Source organism: Physeter macrocephalus, chromosome 7, assembly GCF_002837175.3.
Source record: "Physeter macrocephalus isolate SW-GA chromosome 7, ASM283717v5, whole genome shotgun sequence".
Taxonomy (NCBI): domain Eukaryota; kingdom Metazoa; phylum Chordata; class Mammalia; order Artiodactyla; family Physeteridae; genus Physeter; species Physeter macrocephalus.
This window is the reverse complement of record NC_041220.1, coordinates 144,220,334-144,236,234: the sequence shown is the minus strand read 5'-3', so window position 1 is coordinate 144,236,234 and position 15,901 is coordinate 144,220,334. Positions and strand designations below refer to the sequence as shown.

General features: G+C 47.4%; 1 protein-coding gene and 1 long non-coding RNA gene across 2 annotated transcripts in view; one reads left to right on the top strand and one right to left on the bottom strand.

Moving 5' to 3' along the window:
• Positions 1–2,530, top strand: part of RNF4 (ring finger protein 4) — a 42,479-nt gene extending 39,949 nt beyond the window's left edge. The window contains exon 9 of the mRNA XM_007105077.3: positions 330–2,530. Coding sequence (XP_007105139.1) covers positions 330–479 — 150 coding nt within the window. The 3' untranslated portion in view covers positions 480–2,530. The remainder of the gene's footprint in view (positions 1–329) is intronic.
• Positions 2,531–8,602: 6,072 nt separating this feature from the next.
• LOC114486632 (uncharacterized) lies at positions 8,603–15,287 on the bottom strand. Its single transcript, XR_003680719.2, has 3 exons — positions 14,941–15,287; positions 11,846–11,878; positions 8,603–8,658 (listed from the first exon to the last, which is right to left on the bottom strand). It is a non-coding gene; the product is annotated as an uncharacterized lncRNA (long non-coding RNA).
• Positions 15,288–15,901: the final 614 nt, after the last annotated feature.

Here is a 15,901-nt window from a genome sequence, read left to right as displayed (position 1 = left end):
GAAGCTGCTAGTGTTCACTGTGGCCCCAGGCCCTAGGGCACTGCCCCACTGGGTGCCTGGGGGTCTGTCAGACCCCCCTTGGGCTGCCGCTGCCAGAGACTGGCCGCTGCCTCTGCTCTCGGCTTCAGGGACACCGCTCATGCTTGCCTGAGCCTGCAGAGCAGCGTCCTTAGTTCTCCAGACCATCTCCCTGCCTTTGCTGCTGCAGCCCTCGGCCCCCCAGCCCTCATGCGGCATTGTGGAGTTGTTGGGCGGGAGTGGATTCTCGGGGCTCCCGCTGCTCTGGTACAAGGCCAGACGTGAAGCCTGTGCTCTTTTATGTTTTCTAGATTGTGCAGAATGGACGTCTCATTGTTTCTACGGAATGTGGCCACGTCTTTTGTAGCCAGTGCCTCCGTGATTCCCTTAAGAATGCTAACACTTGCCCAACTTGCAGGAAAAAGATCAACCACAAACGGTACCACCCCATTTATATATGAAGTGTTGAGCTGCTCAGGAGAGACGGATGGACAGCCAGAGCCTGACTGGGTCCCCTACGGCCTTACGTGGGCTATCTGCCTCCAGTTTCTTGGGCTCAGAAAGACTACTTCAGAATCATCGTCTGTAACGTAAACTGCTCTCTTCTTTCCAACCCCGTCTTTGATCCTTTCGTTACCTCTAGTTTGATGCTGTGGATCTGGACCCAGGGCCCTCCCAGGCCAGGGTCTACACCTGCTCCTCTGGGTAGTCTGGTTCCAGGGTAGGAGAGAGGGAGTCGGGCACATTGGAATGGAGAATCGTGGTTCCAGCCTCTTTCCGGAACTTGCACGTTTGCCAGGAAGTTTTCCCCATTTGGAAGGTTTGCCCCAGCTTCCTACTGGCAGTGGGTCGAGGGCTGGCCCCGGTAGGAGAGCGCACAGGTCCGCCCAGCTCTCCTGGGCACGCTCCCTCCTCCCGGGCATCTGCCCACCACAGTGGCCAAGCCAGACAAGGTCCCTCTGGCCTGAGGATCCCAGGTGCAAGCACGGCCCCGGAAAGACCAACCACTGGACTTTTTTTTTCTTCCCTTGAGTTTCAGAGGCCACCCGTGATTCCGCCTGCATTGATGTCGGGTTCCTGCAGATCACAAGGACCCTCTGCAGGGCAGTCCCCAGTTTTCCAAGAGCGAAATGTGCAATAAAGCCTGTTCTTTGCCTACTTTTCAGCAGCCCAGGAGATGTAGCACTATTAGTGTCCTTCAGAGGCCTCATGTCGCCTACGGAGCAGTGCCTGTCTCGCCCCGTCTGGTTCACCACCTGTTCTCAGGAACTTTATCCATGCCCGAGTTCACCTGGCGCGGGCCGTGCAAGGTCAATGGGGCAGGCACGTCTTCGAGCATCCTCTCTCTTTTCTGATAAAAATCCATCCTGTGTTTACCACGTGCCCTCCGGTCCTCAGTTCCCACTGCCTGATGTCTACTCAAGCATAGACCCTGGGCGGTGGTGGCAGTAATTGTGGCCTTATTAGCCGCCCGTGTCCATGCTGTTGCCCAGGTCACAGCCGACCTGCGTTTCAGAGACCTCGGCTCTCCAGACTTGAGCTGGGCACCCCCCACCCCTGCAGCTGACAGTCCTCTCCGAAGCTGCTCTTCTGGCCACTGGGCTTCGATCCTTCGGGCTTTGATTGCGCCTTAGGCTTTGGTTGGCAAAGTACGGTGGCCTCTCCTCCCCAGGGGCCCAGATAACACCCTCCGCTCGACTCCGCGGGGGTAAAAGCCTCGGGTCTCAAGGAGGCGGAAGGTGGCCCGAGCTGACCTGAGCTGCCCCCGCCCCCCCCCGCTACACAGGGCTTGCCTCCACCTCTTTACCCCTCCTTCCTCCGAGGCCTTCAAGCCAAACCAACAGCCTTTTCGTGTGAAACATCTTCAAGGTGGAAAAGGGGCCGCCTCTGGCTTTGCTAGCAATAACTGACCTTCCATTTCTCCTTCTGGAGGAGCAGGGACTCAGCACAGAATTCACTTTAAATGGGGCTGAAGGAGTATCCCTCCTCTGTGTGAAAAGAAAATTGTTTCATTCTTCTTTCTGACTTTTTAACTGTTTGGCTCACTTCCAGCTCGTTTGATGAAAGTACTATTTTCTACTTGGAGTCGAGGAGGGCAGGACATCCGTTCTCATCTGTGTGGTGTGCAGCATGTCTGCCCTTCGATTAGACATCATTGCCATTAAGTTCCTTCTGGGCTTCATGGAATGCTCTTTTTTTATGTTCTAACAATACCCAGACTTCAGGAGCCAAGACAACCGCAGCCAAAATTTCTTACGTTTTATGCTTAAGGACAAATGGTTGATCATCAAAGTTGTATTCCTTCATACTAACTTAAGTTGGAAAAAAAGTTTAGTTTCTACTGTTCAGAAGTTGCAAAACAGGAAAAGGTTGATACGAAAAATCCTTTCCCTCCCTCCGTGTACATAGTTCAGATCTTCTTTGTTACACTTAAACTGTATCCACGTATGTCAGTCTGTTTTGGACTCTCCTCTGCTAGTGTTACAGGTGGAAATAAACCATCAATTTGAACCAGGTATCTCGTTTGTGCATTCATTTGCTCTTTTGGATCAGTATCACCCCCCCCCCCCCCCTCCCCCCCCCCCACCCGGTCCCGCTCGCCTTTTGTTACACTTAAACTGTATCCACGTATGTCAGTCTGTTTTGGACTCTCCTCTGCTAGTGTTACAGGTGGAAATAAACCATCAATTTGAACCAGGTATCTCGTTTGTGCATTCATTTGCTCTTTTGGATCAGTATCACCCCCCCCCCACCCTTGCCCAAGGTGTGTGATTCCTGTCTGCCTCACGTTTGGAGTATTTTTGCGACAGTATGTGTGCAAGGAAGTTGCTTGGTCATCTACTGACCCAGAAGCCAGCAGGTAAGAGGTCATTCTCGGAGCAGAACCACAGGTCCAGGCCCCGGAATCCCTAAATGAGCAGAATCTTAACCTCCGGCCTGAAGAAGCGAGGCTGGCTGCGGGCCGTCTGCTCGGTCTGGCCAGTGCCAGCTCAGGAGAGGAGCTCTGAGCAGTGTGGACGCGGACTGACCTGGGGTCCTGGCAGTGCAGCACACCTGCCCCGACCACTGTATACGGTTTGCCCTCCACATGGGAGTGGGGGCCCAGGAGTGCATGGCGTGCCTGCTAGAGCCCCAAGCAAGCTGTGCGGGGAAAGCTGAGAAGACAGAATGGGCTTGGCTTACTTCCCAGAGAGTAAGTGATGGCAGAGCTGGCCTTTGCCTGCCTGCTCTTCTCCGTTCCTATCAGATGGTTCCCAGAGATAGAAGGCTAATGTGCTGGGTGCTTGGGGGCACAGAGGTGCTAAACTTCAGAGGCCTGCCTGCCTTCTGCTGGAGACCACCAGAGACAAAAAGACAGTTATTCAAATGCTTATTGCACATTTGCCATGCTCCTGGTACCACGCTTGGCTTTGGTGGGTATTGAGAAACCCAACTGCGTCCCTGCCCTGCTAGGCTGTACATCATCGAGGGAGACAGTTCCCCAGGCCAGTGGAAAATAAAACTGGCAAAGGTGAGGTACAGGAGTCCAAGAGAACAGGAAGGGATGCTCAGCTGTGCTCCTCAAGGTCTGAAACTTGTCTAGGTAAAGAGAAGAGGAAAGGGTCCTTGAGTGCAGATCCCAGGCCTGGCGCCCTCCCAGTGTACAGGCCTCCCGAGACCTGAGGGTGTGATTGACCAGACACTTCCTTGGTGGCCACCCTAGACCCGCAGTGTCCTGAAGCCAGGAGCCAGGTGAGGCCTCCATCCTCGGCAAGCCCAGGGAGGAGAGGAGAGTCCCGTGAAAGGGTGGGGAGTGTGTACCACAGGTGTGTACTGGCAGAGGGTGTCCCCCAAAGCTAGCTACAGAAGGGGCTTGTTGCTAGGTTTCTTATTTTTGAAACTTAAGTGGCGTCTCAACTACCTTTTTTTGTTGTTGCCATATGGAAATTTAATTGGTTTTGTAAATTAGTTGTGTAAGCATTCTTGCCAAAGTCTCATTCTAATTAAGAATCTGGATTCTGTTAAATTCTCTACCTTCACAACCATATCATCTGCAATGAAATGTTCTTTCTAATTCTTGGAACTTTCTTTTTCTTTATGAACTTGTTAGATAACTAACAGGTAACGGAGGTTCCTTTTCCAACCACGAGATAGGAGTTTGTATTTTATTTCTGTTTTATTTTGTCACAAGGGATGTATCACCTTATTGGTTCTTTTTCTACTTCTACTGAGACATAGGATTTTCCCCCTTTAGATCGGTTAATGTAGTGTATCACAGTGATTTTTTTTCAGTGCACACCAGCGTATTTCATGGGTAAATCTACTTTGTTCGTGATGTTTTATCTTACACATTTCTTACTTTGTTTTGCCAATATTTGGTTTAGGGTTTCTAAATATCCATGTTCATGAGTTATATTGACCTATCATTTTCTTACACTGTCTTTGTCAGGTTTTGGTTTCAAAGTAAGTTCCCTACAGTAAGACTAAGGAGAATTGTCTCTATACCCTGGATTCGAATTATTTGTTCCCTGAATGTTTAGTAGAACTCAGCAATAAAATTTCGGGGCTATTAGTTTTATTAAGGAAAGATTTTAAAATACTGGTATGATTTTTTAATGTTTGGGAATTATTCACATTTAAGTTCAGTTACAGGTTTCTGGGAATTTGTGTATTTCATCTCTTTACAAGTCTTTGGTATAAAGTTCAAAATAGTCTCTTGTAAGCTAATTAGTCTCTGCAGCATCTTTTTATCATTAATACTAATTTATGCTTTCCGTTTTAATCAGTTTTAGAGATTTGTCTGTTTCGTATTCTATTTATGTTAATTCCAGTACCCAAAGTCTTTGTGGATCTAATTCTGAGGCCTTTTATTCCGGCTGGCTCTCACTAATGATGACTTCCTTCTTTGTGTGTTTTGTAAACTTTTTTCTCCCTTACTTTGAACCCAGGTAACTTGGTAACTTGGTAACTATCTGAAAATTCTTTGAGACCTGAATTGAAGGTGGGTTCCTCCAGAAAGTATTTACTCTTTGCTTTTTTTTTTTTTTTTTTTACCCTTGCTTTTATGAGGTGTTTAAGGCTTAGTTACCAACTCAAGGCCACTGTATTTATTTATCTTTTATACTGTGAAATATACCACACAAAAAGCACACCTCACTGAATTACTTCAAAAGTACAGTTCAGTGAATTACCATAAAGCAAAGGCCTGTGAAACAACCAACTGCAACAAGAAACTATTACCAACACCTTAGAAGCCCCTTCTTGTCCTCCCTCCTGGTCAGTACATTCTGCCTTTTCCTCCAAGGTAATCGCTATTCTGACTTTTATGAAAATCACTCCTTTAACTATAATTATAGTTTAATTACCAAAACACACAATCCTAATCACGTACTTTACTTTTGCCTATTCTTTGCACTTTAAACAGATGGAATTGGGGACTTTCTGGTGGTCCATTGGTTAAGACTCTGCGCTTCCACTGCAGGGGCCACAGGTTCAATCCCTGCTTGGGGAACTAAGATCCTGCATACCGCATGGTGTGGCCAAATTAAAAAATAAATAGATGGAATCACTCAATGTGTATTTTGTGGAGGAGGGGGGTGGCTTCTGTTGCTCAATATTTGTGAGATTCACGTGTAGTTCATTTTCCTTACTGTATAATATTTCATTAGATGAATATGCTTCAGTTTATCCATTCTTTCATTAATTTGTGTTTTTTGCTATTAGTAGCCAAATCTGAACATTCTGTATATCTTTTGGTGCAGTTTTGCTCACATACCTGTTGGACATATACTTAAGTGTGAAATTACTGGGTTATAGGGAATGAACATTTAGGAGAACCCGCAAATATGTGGACATTAACACACTTATAAATGATTTCTTCAAAGAAGAAATCACAAAGGAAATTAGAAAATACTTTGAGAAGAGTGAAAATGAGAACACAGCATACCAAAACATGGGATGCAGTGAAACCAGTGCTCAGGGGGGTAGTCATAGCTATAAATGTCTACATCAGAAGATCAAATCAATAACTATGCCTTAAGGAACTGAAAAAAACCCAAAAATTCCGGGCTTCCCTGGTGGCGCAGTGGTTGAGAGCCCGCCTGCCGATGCAGGGGACACGGGTTCGAGCCCTGGTCCGGGAAGATAGCACATGCTGCGGAGCAACTAGACACGTAAGCCACAACTACTGAGCCTGCGTGACTGGAGCCTGTGCTCCGCAACAAGAGAGGCCGCGATAGTGAGAGGCCCGCGCACCGCGATGAAGAGCGGACCCCGCTTGCTGCAACTAGAGAAAGCTCTCTCACAGAAACGAAGACCCAACACAGCCAAAAATAAGTATAAAAATAAATTAATTTTTTAAAAAAAGAATGAAGTTGGGTCTTTAAACAGCATATAAAAAACAATGAAGAAATGGATCACAGACCTAGATTTAAGAGCTAAAACTATAAAATTCTTAGAAAAAAACATGAAGGCAAATATTCATGACTGGATTTGGCCAAGTTTTCTTATATATGACACCAAAAACAGGCAACAAAAGGAAAAATTAATTTGACTTCATTAAAATTAAAAACTTTTGTGCATCAAAGGATACTATCAGGACAACCCACAGAATGGGAGGAAATATTTGCAAGTCATCTATTTGATAAGGGCCTAATAACCAGAATATATAAAGTGCTCCTCCAACTCAACAAGAACAAAAAATCAGCCCAATTTAAAAATTGGCAGGGGCTTCCCTGGTGGCGCAGCGGTTGCGCGTCCGCCTGTCGATGCAGGGGAACCGGGTTCGCGCACCGGTCCGGGAAGATCCCACGGGCCGCGGAGCGGCTGGGCCCATGAGCCATGGCCGCTGAGCCTGCGCGTTCGGAGCCTGTCCTCCGCAACGGGAGAGGCCACAGCAGAGGGAGGCCCGCATACCACACACACAAAAAAATAATAAATAAATAAATAAAAATTGGCAAAGGACTGAAATAGATATTTCTCCAAAGAAGACATACAAATAACCAATAAGCATATGAAAGAAACTCAGCATCATTAGTCACGAGTGAAATGTATATCAAAACCACAGATACCACTTTACAGCCACTGGCTATTATCAGAAACACAGAAAATAAGTGTTGGTGAGGATGTGCAGAAATTAGAACCCTTGTGCATTACTGGTAGAAATATAAAATGATGAAGCTGATCTAGAAAACAGATTGGTGGCTCCTCAGAAAGTAAAACATAGAATTACCATGTGTTCCAACAATTTCTCTCCCAGATAGATACCCAAAAGAATTGACTCAGATACTTGGGACTCAGGTACTTGTATACCAATGTTCATAGCAACGTTATTCACAACAGCCAAAAGGTAGAAACAACCCAAATGTCCATCAACAGATGAATGGATCAAGTGTGGTATATCCATACAATGGAATATTACTCAGCCTGGAGAATGAAATTCTGATACATACTTACAACATGGATGAACCATGATAACATTATGCTAAGTGAAATAAGCTAGAAACATGATGAATCCAAGTGTAGAGAGGCTGCAAGTATAAAACACACACACGGGCTTCCCTGGTGGCGCAGTGGTTGGGAGTCCGCAACGGGAGACGCCGTGGGAGTGAGAGGCCCGCGTACCGCAAAAACAAAAACAAAAACACACACAGGTTTCCGAAGACTTAGTATAAAAAAAAAGAGTATTGGGCTTCCCTGGTGGCGCAGTGGTTGAGAGTCCGCCTGCCGATGCAGGGGACACGGGTTCGTGCCCTGGTCCAGGAAGATAGCGCATGCTGCGGAGCGGCTGGGCCCGTGAGCCGTGGCCGGCCGCTGAGCCTGCGCGTCCGGAGCCTGTGCTCTGCAACGGGAGAGGCCACAACAGTGAGAGGCCCGCGTACCGCAAAAAAAAAAAAAAAAGAAAAAAGAAAAGTATTAAGACATGTTGTTAGTAATTTTATATTGGTTACATGTTTTAGTGGTGATATTTTGAATATATTGTGTTAAATACATTACAAGTTTTAAAAATTATAAGTTGACAGTTTTTTCCCCCAATTACTCTTTGTCATCCTATTGTTTCCTAGCTTCATTTCTGTTGCAGTCAGCTGTCACATACCTTTGAAGATATGTGAATATTTTCTTTGGCTGAGTTTTTTCTTTGTTTTCAGCAGTTTAGTAATGATGTGCTCAGGTGTGGTTTTGCTTGTTTTTATTCTGCTTGGTGTTCACAGAGATTTTTGAAACTGGGTGACTATCTCACCAGTTTTGGAGAATCTGCTTCTGTGGCATTCTCTCTTCTAGCCTTTTGGGACACCAGTTACACATGTTAAACTTTCAACTGTGTCTCATGTATTTTTTATTCTTTTTTCTGTTTTATCAGTTGTTTTTTCTCTCTGTGCTGTTTTATCTTGAATTCTAACTCATTAATCCTCTCTTGTACTGTGTCTAGTTGGCTATTAATCTATTGAAGTCAATTTCAGTTACTTTTTCAGTTCTAGTTAATTTCCTTATAGATTACAATTCTCAATATTTTCATCTCTTTTTACACCTTTTCCTCTATTTTCTTGAACATATTATAGTTATTGTATAGTCTTTGCCTACCAACTCCAATGTGTGACTCACCTGTGAGTTTTTGTAGTCGTCTTTTTATTTTCAGTAAAATGGCCATGTGCCTTGATATCCCTAGAAATTTTTAATTGAAAGCTGAACTTGTGCATAAGAAAAAAAAATCGGGGACTTCCCTGGTGGTCCAGTAGTTAAGAATCCGCCTGCCAGTGCAGGCGGGACATGGGTTCCAGCCCTTGTCCAGGATGATCCCACATGCCTCAGAGCAACTAAGCCCGTGCACCACAACTACTGAGCCTGCGCTCCAGAGCCCATGAGCCACAACTACTGAGCCCACGCACCTAGAGCCTGGGGTCCGCAACAAGAGAAGCCACTGCAATGAGAAGCCACCGCAATGAGAAGCCGTGCACCGCAAAGAAGAGTAGCCCCCGCTTGCCACAACTAGAGAAAGCCCGCACACAGCAATGAAGACCCAGTGCAGCTAAAAAAAAAAAAAAATCATAGAGGCTGCAGATGCCATTTTCCTCTGCTAGGCAAATGGAGCCGGTAGGGTTCTGTTCACCACTGGCTCACTTCCACCTTTAGGATACCATCAGGGTTTCCCACTGAGCACTGGAGCACCTGTCCCTGGTTAGTCCCCATCTCAGTTAAAAGGAGGAGAGATACTTAACAGCCTTAGGCCGTATGTGAGAAATAGACCTACTGGTATTTTAGGGTTTTTTTTACTATGTTGCAGTCTGTTTACCTGAAAAATGTAGTTTGTCCAAAATTGTTTTTTGTCTCCATACACGACAGTTTGGCTGGCTATACAATTCTATTGTATATCTGACTTTCTTTCAGAATCTTGAAGGCCCTGCTCCACTATTTAGCTTCAAATGTTACTGTTAAGACATTTAGTGAGGTTCTTTTTTCCTGCCTTTTTTTTTTTAAATGTGACTTCTGTTTTTCTTCCTGAGCATTTTAGGCTGTGTTTTTTTTTTTTTTCATCTCTGGTTTTCTACAGTTAACCATCTTCCTTGGTGGGCTCTTTCAATCTGGACATTCAAGTCCTTACTTCTGGTAAATTGTATTATTTCTTTTTTTTTTTTTTTTTTTTTTTTTTTGGTGGTATGCGGGCCTCCCTCTGCTGCGGCCTACCCCGTTGCAGAGCACAGGCTCCGGACGCGCAGGCTCAGCGGCCATGGCTCATGGGCCCAGCCGCTCTGCGGCACGTGGGATCCTCCCAGACCGGGGCGCGAACCCGATTCCCCTGCATTGGCAGGCGGACTCGCAACCACCGCGCCACCAGGGAAGCCCCGTATTATTTCTTTTTAAAAATTTTTATTTATTTATTTTTCACTGCGTTGGGTCTTCGCTGCTGCGTGCGGGCTTTCTCTAGTTGTGGCGAGCAGGGTCCACTCTTTGTTGCGGTGTGCAGGCTTCTCATTGCATTGGCTTCTCTTGTTGCAGAGCATGATCTCTAGGCTGTGGGCTTCAATAGTTGTGGCACGTGGGCTCAGTAGTTGTGGCTCACGGGCTCTAGAGCGCAGGCTCAGTAGCTGTGCCGCACGGGCTTAGTTGCTTTGCGGTATGTGGGATCTTCCCAGACCAGGGCTCGACCCCGTGTCCCCTGCATTGACAGGCGGATTCTTAACCACTGAGCCACCAAGGAAGTCCCTGTATTATTTCTTGCAAAAGTTATTTCCCTCCAGTTTTTCCCCTAGAATTCTTATTGGAAAGTTGCTGGACCGCCTGGATTGAGATTTTAAGTCTCATTTCTCTCTGATTTTCTGTGTCTTTTGTTCTGCTTTCTGAATAATTTCCTTTATCTTGCAGCCCTTCTATTGAATTTCTTTTACAATTTTGGCTATATTTTTAATTTTCAAGACTCCTTTCTTAAACATCTCTGAGGCTATTAGCAGTTTTTGAAAAGGTTTTTGATTCCTTCCATTAACAGTTTCTTTGCCTGCCGCCCTGCACACACATTTTTTTCTCTCCACACTTGAGCCATTTCTTAAATGACTGGTGATCTTTCACTGTCCCTTCACGTTTACAAGTGACATGTTTAAAAGCTGATTAGAAGCTCCAGGTGGGCAGAGCTTTTGACCTGTGGGCTTCAGTTCTGGGTGAGCATCAAGAACTGCCTGATTCTCTGGGATCCCCACACATTAATATGCCCATTGCTGCTCTTGCATTGTATAGTTTCTACAGAGAATTCGCTGTGCTCTGCTTGCGGGTGGAAGCCTGCTGCCGTAGTTCTGCCTGGGGCAAGGAAATGGCTTCAGCAAAGGTGCTCAACTGTTCTTTCTGCAGACTTAATAAAGCCAGAAATTAGAAAAGGCTTTCTAGGTAATGATTCATTATTACGTAATGCTCCCTGGTTATAAATTGTGAGATAATGAACTCATCTAATTTTTCTTATAAAATTGTTTTGTGTTACTAGTACATATTCATATCTTGGTTAATATTTACTGCACATGAAAGTAATACAACTTGACTTTTACAAATATATCCAACATATGCCGCCTTTTCCTGTAAGTGGCTCCAAGAGCCTTCCAGATCATGAGGGTGCTTTGAGTGGCCATCTCCATGCTTAAATCCTCTCCAGGGTCACTGCCCACAAGTCCCTGTGACCACTTGTGCTCCTGCCAGACTGAGCTGCTTTTACTTTTAAGAGTATACATAGACCTTTCTGGCCCTATGTCCTGCATTCTCCCTTGTGATGGTTAGTTTAGGTCAACATGACTGGGCCTCAGGGTGCCCAGACATTTGGTTAAACATAATTCTGGATGTGTCTGTTGAGAGTGTTTCTCGATGAGATGAACATTTGCATTGGTAGACTGAGTAAAGCAGATCGCCCTTCTCAATGCGGGTGGGGGACTTCCCTGGTGGTCCAGCGGTTAAGATGCCATGCTTCCAATGCAGGGGGCACAGGTTCAAACCCTGGTTGGGGAGCTAAGGTCCCACATGCCAGGTGGCCAAAAACCCCCACAAAAAACAGCAACAACAGAAAAAAACTTTGGGGACTTACCTGGTAGTGCAGTGGTTAAGAATCTGCCTGCCAATGCAGGGGACACAGGTTCAAGCCCTAGTCCGGGAAGATCCCACATGCTGAGTAGCAGCAAAGCCCATGCGCTGCAACTACTGAGCCCACGTGCTGCAGCTACTGAAGGCTGTGCCTGGAGCCTGTGCTCCGCAACAAGAGAAGCCACCGCAAGGAAGAGTAGCATCCATTCGCTGCAACTAGAGAAAGCCCAAGCGCAGCAACGAAGACCCAACGCAGCCAAAAATAAATAAATTTTAAAAAACAAAAACAAAAACAAACCTGTGGGTGGGACTCATACCATCAGTTGAAGGCCTGGATAGAACAAAAAGACAGCTCCTGTTGCCTGAGTGCCTCTGAGCTGGATAATTTTTTTCCCTACCTTTTGGATTCAAACTGAAAGAAACATCAGCTCTTCCTGGGTCTCAAACCTGCTGGGTTTTGGACTAGAACAACTCCATTGGCCCTCCTGGCTCTCAGGCTTTTGGACTTGGACTACACCATTGGCTCTCCTGGGCTTCCAGCTTGCTGACTGAAGGTCTTGGGACTTGTCAGCCTCCATCACTGTGTGAGCCAATTCCTTATTTTATATATATATATATATATATATATATACACACATTTATAGATATTTTGTTCCTTTTTCTCTTTTTGTGAGTGTGCATGTTTTGGTTTCTTTGTGAGATCTTGTCTGTATAGCTTTCCTTTACTATTTGTCCTAGGGTTCTGTCTGTCCTTTTTTTTTTTTTTTTTTTGTATAGTTTTCAGCGCTTGTTATCATTATTGGATTTGTTTTTTGGTTTGGTTGCTCTCTTCTTTCTTTCCTTCCTTCTTTAAAATTACTTTTTAATTTTTAGTCTTTAATAATATTTTAAATTTTTATTTTAATAACTTTATTTTATTTTATTTATTCTTTCTTTTATTTCTCACTTTTCTTCTGAGCCCTGTGGCTGACAGGGTCTTGGTGCTCCAGCCAGGTGTCAGGCCTGTGCCTCTGAGTTGGGAGAGCTGAGTTCAGGACATTGGTACACCAGAGACCTCCTGGCTCCACTCAATATCAAACAGCGAAAGCTCTCCCAGGGAACTACATCCCAATGCTACGACCCAGCTCCACTCAACGACCAGCAAGCTACAGTGCTGCACACCCTATGCCAAACAACTAACAAGACAGAATACAACCCCACCCATTAACAGAGAGGCTGCCTAAAATCATAATAAGGTCACAGACACCTCAAAACACACCACTGGACACAGGCTGCAGTGAACATTTTGGTACATGACTCTTTTTGAATTATGGTTTTCTCAGGGTATATGCCCAGTAGTGGGATTGCTGGGTTGTATGGTAGTTCTGTTTGTAGTTTTTTAAGGAAACTCCATACTGTTCTCTACAGTGGCTGTATCAATTTACATTCCCACCAACAGTGCAAGAGGGTTCCCTTTTCTCCACACCCTCTCCAGCATTTATTGTTTCTAGATTTTTTGATGATGGCCATTCTGACTGGTGTGAGATGATCTCTCATTGTAGTTTTGATTTGCATTTCTCTAATGATTAATGATGTTGAGCATTCTTTCATGTGCTTCTTGGCCATCTGTATATCTTCTTTGGAGAAATGTCTATTTAGGTCTTCTGCCCATTTTTGGATTGGGTTGTTTGTTATTGAGCTGCATAAGTTGCTTGTAAATTTTGGAGATTAATCCTTTGTCAGTTGCTTCATTTGCAAATATTTTCCAGCTTCCAGCTTGCTGACTGAAGGTCTTGGGACTTGTCAGCCTCCATCACTGTGTGAGCCAATTCCTTATTTTATATATATATATTTATACATTTATATATATGTGTGTATATATATGTATGTATATATATCTCCTATTGGTTATCAAGGGGGTGAAAATTGATTCTTAAGAGGAGAAACAAATCGTAGATATAACAGTGGTTTGTGGCCCTCCCAAAGCTCAACTCTACCAGATGAAATCTTATTCCTTAGTATTTTCTCCTTAGTATCTTAATTTTTCCTTAGGGGGGAGATAATGAAAATCAAAGGTTGAGAACCACTGCTTTATGCCTTTGCTTCGTAACTTCTCTCCGCCAGAAGCACCCTCTCCACCTGCTGCGCCAGCCTCCAGTCTTGCTCCCCTGACATCCATTCTCAGCATAACAGCCAGAGTTTTCTCAGAAACATACATCCTACCATGACAGTTCCTGCTCAAAACCCTGCATGGCTCCCAGCTGTATTTAGAATAAAACCCAGCCTTGCTTTTGTTGGTTTCTGGGATATGCTGAGCCTCCCCCTGCTGGAGTCTCGCACTGCTCAAAGTCCTTTGCTCTGACGGGGATTGGCTCTGGTTCAGCCCACCTCCTCAGAGAGGCTGCTCCTGTCCCCAGGCGCCAGGAGGACTCTTCACTGTATCACCCTGTGCTCTGCTGGAACACAAAAGTCACACCTGAGCCACATCTGATTTGGAATCTGGGCCCTGCCTCTGACCTTCTGGGTGACTTTGGGCAAATCCCTCACCATCTGTGAACTTTGGTTTCTCATCCATAATATAGGGCTAATGGTGCCTATCTCGAGAATGGTTGCGTGGATTAGATGAGATGATATAGCAGGAGGCAGAGTGGCTGGTGCATAATTGCTTGACAAACGGTCATTATTATGTCATTCATTCATCCAGCAAATACTGGATTGATGTGTGCCCAGCCCTTGCCTGGCAGGAGCTGGGGTTCAAGAGGTGCAGGACGCAGACACTCCCATGCTCCCCCCGGCCCAAGACTTGACCTCTCGGGGGGATACTGGTGCGCACCAAGAACCCCAATCCAGCGCAATGTGCTCTGACAAGCGAAGGCACGGGGGCTGTGTGAGTGGGGAGTGTCTGACCCAGCCTGCATGGGGAAGGGGGCAGCCCAAAACATTGCCCACCCAGTGGGGTGCTCAGGCAGGCACCCCACCCCCCTTCTCAAACTCTACCTTCAGCGGCAGGGTCATTCAAGACACTCCAGGAGGGGTGAGGGGTCTTATTCTGCCTACATAACATGGAATCTCTGAAAGGCTTTAAACAGAGGGTTAATTTGATCACATTGGCTCATTCCGTTTGGTACGAAGAATGGGTCAAGGGATTAAAAGGCCGCGGCTGCAGCTGGGGCAAGGGTAACGGCCAGGCAGTGAAACCTGGCAGGCCCAGAGCTAACGGTGGGGGGCCCAGGAAACAGTGCAAATGGAGGCCCTCGTACTATACATCCTAGCACCAAGCTCCTCTGCATCTCGGTCCCGTAACCACCCATGGAACCGAAGAGGGGAACACACGTCTTTTGTGTCTCGGTGTTTGTGATGGGTGGGACCCAGACGAGGGACTCCTGTAGTCCAGGTCTAAGAGCAAAACTGTACCTGGGGCTTGCTGATGATGGGCAAGGGGCCCGGGAAGGAGGAGGGTCCAGACGGAGCGGCCCCACTGGAAGGGCCGGGAGGGTCTGACGGGGTTCGTGGCCTGTGCGGTGGGGTCATTGCGACGTCGTGAGACATGGCTGGACCGCCCTGGGACCGTGCAGGGTCGCAAGGCACCGGTAGGCCGGGCGACGGCTGCACGGGACCTCAGGGAGAGGGCGAGCTCGGAAGGGCGCCTCCGGGCCAGGGGTTCTAAGCTAATGGCAAGGTCCGCCGGTTAGCGGCAGCCCCAGAGCCCAGGGCGGTCCCCGACCCGACGGCGGCCCGGGCCAGCGCTTTCCAGGCGCCCTCCGGAACCGCCTAGCCCACGAGGAGGGTCATTCTCGTCCCAATGAGTCACCTGGACACGGGCGAGGGGCCCGGCCCAAGGTCACAGAGCCAGCCAGTGGAGGAGGCGGATTCGAACCCGGAGCCGGGCCAAGGTCACCGGGCCTTTCCTGGCATGCCAGAGCCGAAGTTGCTCGCCCGGAGCATCCCAGGGACCGGACCGGCCTGCGGACCCGGTGGCGGGGGCGCGGGGCGCTGGGGCGTCCGGGAGCCTGTCAAAGAGGCGGAACTCCTCGCCGCCAGCCTTGTAGTTCCTCCACCGCGGGCGACGCGGCCCTGAGCTGGCCGGACCACTCCGCCCAACTACAGGTCCCAGAAGGCCGCGCGGCGCGGGTGGGGCCGAGCGGCGCGAGCGCGGGGTGACGTCACCGCCGCATCCAGCTCCCCTGCCGCAGCCCCTCGCGGCGTCCGGGCGCTCGGTCGCGCGCTGCCTGACGGGAATCGTGGTCCCCGCGCCAGACGCCCCAAGCGGCAGAGCGGGCGCGCGGACTCCAGTTCCCGGCGTGCCCTGCGTGCCGGCGCAAGTTAACGGCGGGCGGGGAGGGCGCGGCAGAGGGGGAGCGGCGCTCGGGAAGGC